This window comes from Pholcus phalangioides, unplaced genomic scaffold (genome assembly GCF_987345545.1).
Source record: "Pholcus phalangioides strain wild (caught in Gottingen) unplaced genomic scaffold, Ppha-v1.0 ptg000030l_1, whole genome shotgun sequence".
In the NCBI taxonomy this organism is placed as follows: Eukaryota; Metazoa; Arthropoda; class Arachnida; order Araneae; family Pholcidae; genus Pholcus; species Pholcus phalangioides.
The window spans coordinates 215,412-229,653 of NW_028301620.1; the positions used below are offsets into that span (position 1 = coordinate 215,412).

The 14,242-nt window shown below is 35.8% G+C and overlaps 1 protein-coding gene across 6 annotated transcripts in view; it reads right to left on the reverse strand.

Annotated features, from left to right (window-relative positions):
- The window catches only part of LOC149067409 (hsp70/Hsp90 co-chaperone CNS1 homolog), a 161,402-nt gene that overhangs the window by 107,656 nt on the left and 39,504 nt on the right, over positions 1–14,242 (reverse strand). For all 6 annotated transcript variants that reach the window (XR_016195355.1, XM_089252767.1, XM_089252766.1 and 3 more), the window contains exons 4-6: positions 11,500–11,661; positions 6,488–6,565; positions 1,810–1,877 (exon numbers count right to left, since the gene is read on the reverse strand). Coding sequence is in view for 5 of the 6 variants with exons in the window: in XM_089252767.1 (XP_089108893.1) it covers positions 1,810–1,877; positions 6,488–6,565; positions 11,500–11,661 (308 nt within the window). In the remaining variant the exon portion in view is untranslated. The remainder of the gene's footprint in view (positions 1–1,809; positions 1,878–6,487; positions 6,566–11,499; positions 11,662–14,242) is intronic.

Below are 14,242 nucleotides of genomic sequence, written 5' to 3' on the forward strand. Positions count from 1 at the left end.
TTTTCCATAAAAGTTGCAAAAACAAAAAACAAGATCATTTTCGTTCATCAAAAATACGGCCGGCAATCAAAAGAGAGAAACAAATCGAATCCCGACATACATCCATGCGGAAAAAACCGACATCTCACCTATAGAGAAAAAACCAGTCTATATATCCGTGCTCCCGTGAGGGTACGCCGCCGCCGATTTGCATACAGCGTCGGAACAACCGGTTCCCCGCACGTGCATGGAGAGAAAAAAAAAGGAAAACAATCCAACAATATTAAGTCAACAATCAGTATCGTGAAGATGCTCTAAATTAAGTTACGGCCCGGGCATAAAAAAATTAATACTAGGCCCTTTAAATTAGGAAAAAAATGTGAAGTAGGGGCCAAAGGCGCGCTCGGTGTGCCCATCGTTAAATCCGCCTTCAGTTACGGCTCGCATGCACGTTAACTGAGTTTTTATCAGCCTGATGACAACTTTTCATCCGATTTGGAAACCCTTGTGTTAAACTAAATGTTGAATTGCAGGATTCTGTGATCTTTTCATAAATAGTTCTCCTTTCGATCAAATTTGGGGGTACAGTTTCGTGCTGAGATTTAAATCCAGTTAGAAAAATAGTACAAATTTTATTTGTCGATAGATCGCGATTTTCAATCGGATGATTTTTTTTTTTATTGTAAGTAAATTCAAAATACATGCGAGCTTCTTTAACCTTGGCCAGCTACAAGAGTATTCTCCAAAGCGTATTAATAATACGCGTCTTTAATACGCGCTTTGGTATTCTCCCGCTGCGCGTATGTTAGTTTCTGCACGGGCTCTCTAATCGTCATTTCAAATAACATTTAAAAAAATTAACAAAAGTAACGATAGAACAAACAACAAATGTAACTTGCTCGATGCTCAGAGAAAGGAATTTGGCCCTTAGGACTAAAACTTTTCAAAACAAATAAAATAAAGGATCAATTTTAAAATAAGATGAAAATGAAAGAACGAGTGGGGAAATAAGAAAGAATGGTAGTTATAGGGGGGAAAAAATTCTTTGTTGTAAGTACGCCTTTTATGCTAGTTTTTTTTCCGACAGGCTTTTCCATAAAATGACGATTCTTTAACCAAGGAGCTTACTTTTTCCAAGCGCCTTGAAATCAAGTTATGCTGACGTCACACGGTATGCTCCCGGGAAGATAAGATGCCTTCGATCGTGGTTCAATGAAGGGAGGGAGAAAATTAGCGATATTGAACAGGTAAAGTTCCTCCTTGAAGAAAAGAAAAACACTGACAGCAGAAAAACGCGCGAGACCGAGGTTTTTTTGCTAAAAAAGTGGAAAAAGTGACCTGGGCCTGAAAATACGTAATAAAAGTGACCAGTTTCTAAAAAAGTGACTTTTAGTGAAAAAAGTGACCCGTGCCGAGCCCTGCAAAATGCTATAATGCTAATGACTGATGGTTAGATGTCTACTCGCTTTGTACATCCTGTATCCATTTTTACGAAGTGGCTACTATTCTAAGATTTCTTTCACATTTTGCAAAAAATGATATATGACCATAGCTCAAACCCTGTATTAGACACAACACTTAAATTTGCATATCAGCTCAATATGAGATTCGATCGAGAAAAACATGAAAACCAACATAAATATGAATGTTTATGTAACACAAAGGTTATTTTTGCCGTTTTTCTCTAATGTTTTTTTGTGTGAAACACACAACTCAGTTTTCTCAGAAATGACGAATGCTTTTATTCAAAGGCAGCCCATGAATTTCAGAGGATTAAAAACTAACACTAAAGAATACAACATCTGAAGATGTACATATGTTAGCTTTTACCTTCAAACCATCTTGACACCAGGATATGCATTCATCAAATTCTTTTAATTTGAAATGACAAAGAGCCCCTGCAAAACCAGTAAGTGAAAAATATACAAATAGTTCCAAACTCAATGGTCATGAAAATAAAAATATATTTTACACACATTTCCAACACTTCAAAATTGAATAATTTGTTTACATAAATGCTGTTTTCACACATACACATAAAAAAGGGGGGGGGGGAGATTGCTTTTTGTGTTGGGAGAGAAAGCATCAGTGTAGCATTAAAAAGTTTGTGCATAAGAAACATTGTTCCATGCAGCAATGGATATTATGTGTCAAATTATTTGTCTTAAGCTAGTTGATTGCGTCATTACAGAGAGTTTTTCATTGGAAATTTGGTGGTGATTAGCCAAAATCAACCATCAGTCCTTTCACGAAAAATAATCAGTCAATGAGAAATGCTGTTCAGTCATCTAAAAATATGCAGAGTGCATGAATAGCCTTGTAGAGTCCAAATCTATCATGATCAACTGGTATGGAGAACATCTCCAAGGTGTATAGCAATGATTCCCAAAGAATGTTTTCTGGCACCCTAGGGTAGGTCATAGGCAAACTATGGCCCGCTTAGAGGTTTCATCCAGCCGTAGGGAGATTTAAAAATAATAGTATAGAAATGTTCAGTTTCAGTGTTTAAAAAAAATTCATTTAAGGCGACGGTGTGTTTCTTTTTTTTTGCATATGGGAAATATAGTTGTGAGAATTTAAAAAGAAATTGATTTAAAAACTTTTGAATATGCAAAAAATGACCCTTCAACTGGCCCTTCTTCCCTTAAAATTGATGTAATTGATCTAACTTTTCACCTTGATATCGCCATAGAATTGGTGAGAACAGATAATTGGGCTTTTTCCTCTAGCCCTACTCCCTCTCAGTACTCCTTTTCCGATTCATTATTCAACTCTTGTCCTGTCTTCTTCACTAAAGTAGGCCTCCTGAATCTTTAAAAAAAAATTTAAACTCCACTCTACTGGCCCTGATGGGATCCCAAATCATATTCTTAAATTTTGTGCTGATGAAATCTCTAATTATCTTCAAAAAAAAAAGTCTCATTAAACACATCTAACTTGCCCTCTGACTGGAAAATTAATAAGATTATCCCAATTCATAAAGCAAGCAAGCAAGCAAGCAAGCAAGCAAGCAAGCACGCACGCACGCACGCACGCGCGCGCGCACACACACACACACACACACACACACACACACACACACACACACACACACACACACACACACACACTCACACACACACACACACACACACACACACACACACACACAGGCTCTCTTTCAAATCCTTTTAATTTCAGACCAGTAGCTATCACCTCTACATGCTGCAAACCTTTTTAAAGCACATGGTTGCCAAGGAAATCCTCCTATATATACACCTTGATTCAATACACTTCTTTTTCCCTAATCAACACGGCTTTCTATCATCTTTATCAGTAACTACCCAATTAACTCTCTTCATATGATTTATCAAGCAGTATCAACAAAAATGTCCAAACTGATACAATTTTCATGGATTTCTCTTGACAAGGTGCCCCACAATAAATTCCTACTTAAAACTCCAAAACCTTGGCCTATGTGTTCAACTGCTTAAATGGGTGGAAGCCTTCCTCACCAACCAAAGTCAGTTTGTCTCCTTCAAGGGCAAGAACTCCCCATTTCTCCAGGTTAAGTCTGGCACATGCCAGGGTTCAGTACTCTCACCATTATTATTTTTGATTTATATAAACGATCTTCCTAATTCCATCAATTGTCATATCAGACTCTTTGCAGACGATTGTGTCATCTGCCAAACAGTGCACAATGAATCCAACTAAACATATCTTCAAAATAACCTAACATTATATCGGGAATGTGGTGCTCATTCTGGCGATTATTCCTTAACTCTTCAAAAACAGTTTTTATGAAACTTACTAGCAAGATTTCTTCCCCTTGATTCTTACTTTATCAATAACTCATTAATCACTGAGGTTTCTTATTATAGATATCTGAGTGTAATTATGTCTGCTGACCTCCGTTGGCACCTCCATGTTGATTAAATCTTTCACATGAGTGTCTCCAAAAACTCTTTTTCTTCATCGAAACCTTAAAACCTCCCCCTATCACCCCAAACATCTCTGCTTCCAAACCTATAGCCTTCCCTTACTCTCATATGTCTGTAAAATCTGGGACCTTCATACTCTCTCCAATACAGAAAAATTAGAATCTATTCAAAATAAATCTGCCTGCTTCATTTTAAACTGTTGGTCATCCTCCGCCTCTGCTACTGAACTCAAGCGCCAACGCAATATCCAACTGCTTTCCACTCGTAGATGTCTCTCTTGATTAACTTTCCTTTTCAAAATCCTTCATGGCCTTTTTCACATCGACACTTAAAATTTTCTAACTCCAGCTTCATACTTTTCCAATAGAACTAACCATTCCCACAAATTGAAACCTATCTTTGCATCCACAGATTGTTTCAAATTTTGTTTCTTTCCTTGAACAATAACCGATTGGAACAACCTCCCCTCAAACATTATTGATCGTACAACAGTTTCCGATTTCTTTTGTAACATCAACTGTCTTTTCTGTCAGATTTCACCACTGCATTCCCTCGTATAGGCCTCAACCAAGCAATATTGAATAAATAAATAAAATCAAACACATATGTAATAAATATGCATAAAGTTATTAAAGTATACATATTTTTTATTTTTCACAATTGTGAAGGATACAGCACTGTCTCTCATTTGCAATGAAACTGTGACAGTCTTCAAAGTATACAACGTATACTTTTCTAAACACACTTCATTTCTAAGCATAAAAATTCCAATTATGACAGTGAATCAGTTATGTAGAGCATCAGCCCTAATTATATTTATCTAAGGTCTACATCTTGGGGATCATTGATTGCGTGATCTCTGACTTTCCATATGTGAATCAATGTAGAATATGTCTGGCCCGCCAAAATTTATTTTTGTTATTTTACCCACTCCTAAAAAGTTTGCCCACCATTGCCCTAGGGCACAATGATATTGATCACTGTGCCTCAAGGTAAAGATATGTGCACAGAGATGCCATTGACGCGTTATAACACGTCAAATACCTGAAATTTTAGAAAAGGATGCATAAAAAATTTGTTCATGCATCCTCCGAGATGCGTTCTTTCCTAGTTCTAAGAAGAAAAAAGTAAAGAGAAAGATACAGTACACTATACTGTATCGATGTACACACGGATTAGTGAATAAGATATCTAGTTGCTTCCCTGAATGAGGGGCCGTGTAGATGTCAAATGTTGGAGTTTTAGTCCCCTGTGGATTTTCTCCCTTCCAGTCACATACCGGAAATTACTGTACTTTCGCGACTATCTGCCGGCATTCAAAGACAGTGTCTATATGGCATAAATTCGCCTTGTTACTACAATATTGCGAATGTGCATTTTTTAAATCGTAAAGGATCACAACGGCTGTTCAAATTGTAAAATTTTCCCGCAATCGTGGGAAAAAACCGAATCTGTAAAAACTCGACCTTGAATATCCACAGTTTTGCCATTAAGCTGCTATGTGGCAGTCACTGTTTCGCATCGCAAAAATTCCAGCTTTGTACGCAGAATCGGCTTTTGGAGGGACACAAGGATCTAATTCTTCACTAACACTTGTGAACAATTTTAAATTAATAGATAGTATACAAGAATTTTATTCCAATATTTTAATTATACAAATACAAAGCCACCACAGGCAAAATGCCCAATGAGGTGGCTGAGAAAAAGATGCCCATAAAAATATGGATGTCATATATTTAAAAATATAGCAACCTAATTAAAAATGCAATTAACAAAAATTAAAAACAATATATACACATGATAAAATATTATACAATGCCCATAAAGAATACTTATGGTTGTCATAATCTAAGTATAAATAGCTTCTCGATTTACCCCACCCCAACATGATTATCGTATTTCTTTTTAAACGTGCCAATTGTGTTACAAATAACTACCACCGGGGGTAAGCTATTCCATTTATTAACAACCCTATTAGAGAAAAATTCCCTGCAACACCATAACCTTGCATTGGCCCTTACCAATCGATACTGGTGTACCCTTGAAAAGCAGTCGATTGGCGGTGTACTAAAAGTTCATTGTCCATCCTATCCATCCCATTGAAAATTTTGAACACTTCGATCATATCTCTTTTACACCTGCGTTCATCCAATGTAAACATATTCAAAAAATGAAGTCTCTCTTCATAACTCAAGCCCTGTGTGTCAATAAGGACACACATAGGTCTTCTCTGCACCCCTTCAACCAAATCGATGTCCCTCATAGCACAGATATGTCAAGGTACTCAGTAGTACTGCTAAAACACTTGAAATTAAGCAGGGGTACCATGTATTCTTATCTTCAGTCAAAGGGTAAATCAAAGTTTGACACTATGTTAGGCAGTAATAAATGGAATATTTATCTACAAGACATTGTATTGACCATGTAAGACCTGGTTTGTGAATTTTCTGAATTACTTAGCCATGGCCAGTTGTTTTTATTGTTAAGCACATGCATATGCACGCAAACAACGAACACTCAAAATGTTACACTATTTTTTTAAATGAATGAAGTTAAATGCAGCAAGAAACATGAAAATTCAGAACCTCGATGAATCACTTTCATATAATCTGGCTGCAGGAGTTTTGCCTCCATTGCATCTCTCAATGACTTCTTATAATTACCTAAAGGAAAAAGAACATAGAATTAAACAAATATGTTTAAATTAATTCACTGAAATTTTTTAAATTTATCATGCATTAATTCATCAAATTCATTGTTTTAAATTCAGATAATTAAGCAGTATCATCCACCTCAACCTAAAGAACTCTACTAAACCACACAGCACCTAGTGAGCATTTCCTTAAGGCAGTGTTTCTCAAAGTATATGTATCGGCTCCTAGGTTTGTTGCCAACTTTTGTCAGAGGCCTTGCAGGAAGCTGGACATATTGATGGGGTATTGATGTTTGTGCATGACCATGCTTTAGAGTGGTTCTTTTGTGAATGCAACAATATATCTACTAAAATATTTCTGACAACTGCAGATAAATGATGTGACTATAGTCCATTTCAGGTTAACTTTGCAGTGAAGAGGAAGCTACGGGGGAACCGCATCACTCGTTGCTATGGGAACGAAAGCCTCTTAACCAATGTATCGATGCGCTGCCTTGGTAAGGTATGGCCGATTCTCGCCAATCTCACTGAGAAAAAACTTTTTTTACGTGTTACGTAATTGCACAGCTAAATTAGTAATAATTATAGAATTAAAAAAACCACTGCCGATACTTTCAGACATTAAAGTGAGGTTTTGGAAATCGTTTGTTTTGTTTTTTGATTAGAAATTTTTTTTTTAAATTTAGAAAAAATAATTATCTTCTATCAGAGCGTGTCACTTACTCTTCATTGATGTGCTGTAAGTAACACTAAAAATTTCAAAAAACATAGTATTAATTTTTTTGCAATATTTCCCTTTCATCAGATGAAATTAATTTGTAAAAAAAAAAACAATAATATGAAAGCAACATATAATTTTAAAATACTATATATTAATCATGGCTCTCAAAAAAACTTGGGGATTTTTAATTTTTCCTTCAATTTATATAGAAAAAGTTAATGTTAAATAAAATTTTTGAAGCAAAAAAAATTAAAAAAAATTAAGACGCAGATTAACTCTGTTTTCACGTGTAAATGCAGGAATAGCACCAAATAATAATAATGATACAGAAAAGTTTAGAATTTGTTACTCACTTTTCTTGCCAAAATTTTCGTCACTCGACCTCCCCCCCCCCCCACTTCTCCAAACGGTATACATCGATGACACTTGTTTTTACGATAGTTTTAGTCTTTTGTTACGGTTGATGTAACTCTCATGGTTATTACGGATGATTCTTATCGAGTTTTGTTTACAGCGAGTATTCAAAAACCAAAAACATAGTATTTAGGAATGGAAGAGCAGAGAACTTTAACGTGGCTATCTCTGGTGAAAATAAAGATACAACTGTCACATAAAAAAGATGAAAGCCCAAACCTCTGTGGACTCCCCCCCCCCTCATATTTATCTGAAGAGACACTAAAGGCAAGGGACATCTGGAGAAACAGGTGGGTGGAAGGTGGCGTCCGTGTTTGTGTGAGTGGAAGACGCGACTCAACTGGTGTTGTAACGTATCAGGATCCGATCCCTCTACGTTAATGGTGATCTTGTCGTTATGTGGGAAATTCCTTCTTATTTTAGACCCCAGGGACCTCTCAGTTACCGGAAACCACCCGAGGACCCGCTGGCAAACCGGTAAGGGCCAGAATGTTCGCTTAGTTCGGCAGTCGGCGGGTGGGGTTTTTCGGCTGTCGAACGAGAACGGGCCAGAGGCCGGGCTACTGATGTCCCACATAAATTAATTTCCCTCATGACGACGATGTCGCTATTTTCATGGAGGGGTTTGGTCCAGAATATGTATAGTTGGGTGAGGCTTAAGGGTTTGCCCGGTTAAATAATTTTATTTTTATTAAAGAACCTCCCGGGGGAGTTGTTACAAGTCTCGTTGTACGGGAAATATAGTGTTGTACTCACTTATTTTCGGCGGGGGGGGGGGGGGGGCCTGCAGACCTCCGTCGGAACAATTCATTTCTTATTGTCTTGTTTACATAATCGGGAGAGTCTGATCAGCTCTCCAGATTGTGTCATGTTGCCAGATTCCAATGTAATAATTTAATTGTAATGTTTATAATATAGTGACGCATGAATATGTAAATCCGATATTTTTGTTGAGGCGAAAAGGCCTTGCGAGGACATGTGGTCCCAAACTTCTTCTGAAATAGGAGTATAAATTCCTCCCTCTTTGTCTCTCACATTGCGTTCATCTTTTGTTTGTTCTATTCAACTGAAGCCCTCTAGTAGGACGGTTGACCGTCTTGCTACCGTATCCATTGGCCTTAAGCTGAAAATTAGTTAAAATGCAATAATTTATAGTGTTTGAATCCGTTTTCCGGCAGGTCCGGAATTGAAAACATTAACTAATCTTCAGTCAAAGTTCTTCATTGTTGATCAAGGTGGTCCGGCCCTCAACCGAGAGGCACCCTGGAGCTGATCAAGGTGGTCCGGCCCTAACCGAGAGGCCCCCCTGGAGCTGATCAAGGTGTTCCGGCTCTCAACCGAGAAACCTTCTCTGATACTTACGGGGAAAGGCTACGTCGAAGTGACTAATAACATCGGATGTCCGATCAATATAAAAGTTTGACTGTTGATGATCATCAATTGGTGAGCCAGTATCTTTCTGTTAACGTCAAATAGAGGGCTCCACGTTATACTAATCTATTGTTAAAATTGACTAACTTTATAATTAAATTGAATAAATAATATTTCATGCAAAAGTTTATTTGCAATCATTTTCCACTTGTAGTTTGCCACTGTATTACTGGATATTTTGAACCGGGCAAGCAACTCCCATAAGGGACGTTGCAGTGTTCGACACTCTCCGTGATCGGAAACTAAAACTATCCCATAAACATGGTAAAAAATAAATTGAAAAAAAGGAGGACCTAAAACCATAACTTCTGCACCCATAAACAGCCTCTTACAATAGTATCGGCACTCTCGTGGAAGAGAAACACTTACTGTAATCTATGAGTGAATATCTGAACTCACTGAAGCCTATTTTTGGGAGTAAAAAAAACTGATTGAATATTCGTGTTTATGTAAGCCTATAACTGCATGTAAAACTGAATGAAAAATTGTATCGTTATGGAAAATTCAACCAAATAATGATATAAAAATATATATATACAGTATATAATTGTGCAACGAAAAAAACATGACAATGATATATATTGGCGGGGAAAATTTCTAGGATATTGCGCCAGAATGCTGTTGCCGTTACTATGAATTTTTGATAATGGTAACCAATATTTTTTATAATTTGAAAATTTTAAACAAATAAACATCGGTTCAAAACGATATTTTTTGAGTATTTTTTCAAAATCATAGAAAAAATTGAAATATTCTGTATAAAGGATCATCGTAAACCTCCAATATATGAGAACTATATTTTGCGGCGAAGGAATACACCCTCTACCTTTCTCTTTACTGCAAAGTTAACCTAAACAGACTAAAGCACAAGATAGCTGTGGGTGGCAAAAGTTTGAGAACCACTGCCTTAGGCAATTCATAAAAAATACTAGGAAATGTTTACCAAAAGTGTAAAAATACTAGAAATTGTTGTAAGTATATATGTATGTGTTTCACCAAATATTTGACTGTCTGGAGCAAACGTGTTACAAATGCTGCCATCTACCTTTTCAATCACAAGTAAAAGTAACAGGCATATGAATTTTTACTGTTTGTAATATTTTCGGTCTTTGTGGGTCTACCAGCTCTTCAAGGGAAGACTTTTATGATAGAATTGATGCTCATCTTTACTCCTTGAAGTGGGAGACCTGAAGAACCAGAACGTACTCTGGTTCCCATCACTTATGCAAATGCAACTGGAAGACAGTCTCAGAATCCCTCACAGGAAACATTTCCTATTCTAATTAGTAATAAATTTTTTAATTCACAGTGATACTTCAGCTAACAAAGAAGATTCATTCTGGAATCCCATTAGTTAGCCAAAAAATGATTTTTTTTTGGTTTCTATGGAAAACCATTTAATTTTTTACAGGAACTGCCCAAAATTGAAAAATAAATTTGATAAAACACTCTGAAAAAAATACTAAGCACTGTAAAAAAAGACAAAACTAACAAAAAGCTACAATAAGTAACTTTATAACTGGATAAAGCAGAATCTTGTGATTGAAATTAAGAATATATTTAATTCTGAAGAAAATAGTTACAATGGTTAATAATGATTTTTGTTTCATAATATTTTGTGAAAAAAAATTATGGCCAACCCAGTGCAAAAGATATACAGAAAGGAGTGTGGTCCCAAGTTGAAACAGTTCTCCCTGTTGCCCATGTATCAGGTAAGTGTGCAAAAGAGGGTAATGTGAGAATTGCGAAAAAGGGTATATTGACCAAACTAGGAGAAATCTTAATATTCAAGTTCTTGAACACTGAAAGCATGTTGAGAAGGGACAGACAAATAGTTTGGCTATTGCCCAACACTGTTGACAACTTTCCCATAATCTTGATTTTGAGAAAGCGTCTGTTTTCAAAAAAGCAACACATAATTCCAAACTGAATTTTCTCGAGGGATACTTCATCAGAACTTGCCAGGACTTCCTCATTAATGATGGAAGGAACATTATACCTATTTCATCAGCTCTGACAGGCTTTATTAACCTCAGTCGAGAGAGAATTTCAACACTTTGCAACAGATGGCACCCCCAATTCGCATCCAAAGACCACTCAGCCTCAGTAAATACAAAGGTGAACTCTCCGAATGACCAAACATAAATTGCGCCCCTTCAATGACTCACTTGTGTGATTTCTGACCACGAGGTCTTGATGACGGCTCTTTATTGCACAGTGGAAATGTGTCGATCAATTAAAATTTTATTTGTCTTAAAAGTGTCAATTTTTTTGATATAAAATGAAAAAATATAATTCTATAAATATAAAAATTTCAATAGTTACAGATAAAATCTCATTGAGCTAATCTAATGTGGATAAGAGAAGAATCTTTGTACCTATATGAAAATGAGAAGCAGCTCTGTTCACTAACAGCTGGACATAGAGGGTTCTGTCTTCACATTTCTGTTTTAAGCCTTCAGAATAAGCTTCAATAGCCCATTTGTACTTTTTCAACTTGAAATATTGGTTGCCATCATTTTTGTGAGCACTGGCCAGTTCTGGAAAGGAAAAAAAATCACAGAGGATCTGAGAAAAACTTTCAATGTATAAAATTTCAATATCAAGCATTTCATATAGAGAATGTGGATCTGAAATTGAAGTTTGCTAGAGAAACAACACATGAATTTCCTTTTGCTTGCTGGAAGATATGTTCAGGTGAATTAAATACACAGTCGACACTCATTGTATATAACAATCCTCTATCACTACACGAAAAACATGTTATTTATATTGGGTGGTTGTTATACAGAAAGGAATAAACAAATACTCATAAGGTTGTCATTATATGAAAAAATTTGAGACTTATACAGCATAAGATGGTTGCAATATTAGGGATTTCAATAATATGGGTACAGATTGGGAGAAAATTTTGGCTAGGAATCAATATGAGCAAGATTTTCTTAAGCTGGTGCTAAACAATTTTTTGTGTCAGCCTGTTTCAGAATCCACAAGGGGTACTTATATATTTTGGATTTGATTCTCACTGGTTCTAAGAATTTTTTTGAACATGTTTTGGTGGGGGCAGGAGATTAATTTTCTTCTAGTGACCATGTCATTGGTTTTGACTAATTTTTTTTCTCAATTCAAATTCACTTTATTGTTTTAATTTCTTGCATAAATGCACACAAGATGAGACAAAAAAAAAAGATCAGTCAAGGGGTCTAGAGACCCATACTGGTTGATACACATTGCAAGTTTATAATGAATAATAATGAACACAGTTACTTATTAGTGAACAATATCACCAAACTAAAACAGAAAAAGAAATATTTAAAAAAAACACACACACACACACACACACACAAAAAAGGGGGAATTAAAATTTCCTTTTTTCCCCTTTTTGCATTGGTTAATATGAGAAAAAAAAAATCAAATATAAAAACAAGTACTTTCGCATGATTTGTAGTATTTTTGGCAACAGCATAGCTGCGAACTTTTGAAAATGAAAATTAGGGAGATTTTTGCGTGGACCCATATTTTATACTAAAACCACTCCCTAATAAATACAAAAGGGATTTTTCCAAATAAAATAAGGATTTTCCACACATAAAAGTTGAAGCATAGGGAATAAAATCCCTACTCAAAAATTGAAGTAAAATAAAATAGGGATTTTACACACATGGAAGTTAAACACTTGGGAATAAAATCCCTACACAAAAAAACAAGTGAAATTGGAGGTCAAAACTTCAATGGTTTGATCTAAAAAAATATATTAAATATATTATGTTCAATCAGAGGCAATGTGAACAAACATTCTGTGCAAATGACCCCAAAATCATCAGAATATATAAGGAGGAAAAACAGCGTCAATTTTTGAAGAACACATGGCTTTTTGTGATGCTTGATGTTTTTTTTGCGACGCTTGATGTTTTTTTTTTTTAATTTATACAAACGTTGTTTTTTTTTTATTTCACATGGGTGATGATGTCAGTCTTTCCACCATGACCGATGTTTATGTCCGTAACACAACTTGCACAAAAACAGAAAGTTGGCCTTTTTCTGGAACGTTTGATTTCCTGAAGTTTTGACCACATGCGTGTCACTATAATCTCCAATTATTATCCTGCTAAGCTATTTCTCTGCGAGATAAGACAAACAACTTTTCTTGTTACTATCAGAAGGTTTGTAAAACGTCCTTAAAAAAGGAATTTCACACTATTCCCCACATTTACGACGTCATTTCAGAAGGTGACGTCATTCCACAAGAAATTCCTTAGGGATTGTTTTCAGAAGCAGGAATTCTTTTTAAATGAAGTAGGGAACGTTTATGGACAATTAGGGATTTTTGTAAAAATTTGGGGGATTTAAGAACTTTTTGGGAGGTTGAGAGATGAAGCTAATATTCTGGAGACTCCCAGAAAATTTGGGAGACTTGGTAGCTATGGCATAGAGTGCAACTATATCAATATACATCGGATGATTTTCAGATAATAAAAATCAATATAATGTTGCAATGCGCCAGATCGAATAGATTGGTGATTTAACTGATTGAGCATAGAACAAATAAAAAAAAGCTCTCAATGTCACTGATTGAAAAAATATATTGCTTCATGTGTCTTTTGAAAGGTAACAGATCTATATATATAAAATTGATTTCCTGTGCGTGTGTTCTCTATACACACATCAACAATTTCAGATCCATCATCGCCAAATTTTGCATATATACCAAGCAGGACCCGACTTGAAAAATAGGCTACTTTAAAAGTTCGTCAGAGCTGGGCAAATGCCCGAAATGGGTGAAAAAATGTCTGGCAACAATAGTTTTTGGGACTCAACAATCATTTTTGGAATATTACTTTGGTTTTACTGTGGTTTCCTAGAGATGCGTTTTAGACATATATATATATATGCCTTCTTGGTATTCAGACTGAGTTGATTTGATAACGCACATCTGACTCCACTCTGATCTGATTATAAGACTACTTGTCACATTAATTTATTTACAAAAATTCACACACGGGAAAACATCAACATGTTATTTACAATGACACGCAATAACTGTACATTTTTTCTTCTTCCGGTCGCTTGGCACGCGTAATCTGCGTAGTCACTTTTTACGCCAAGTGTTGGCGAAACTCT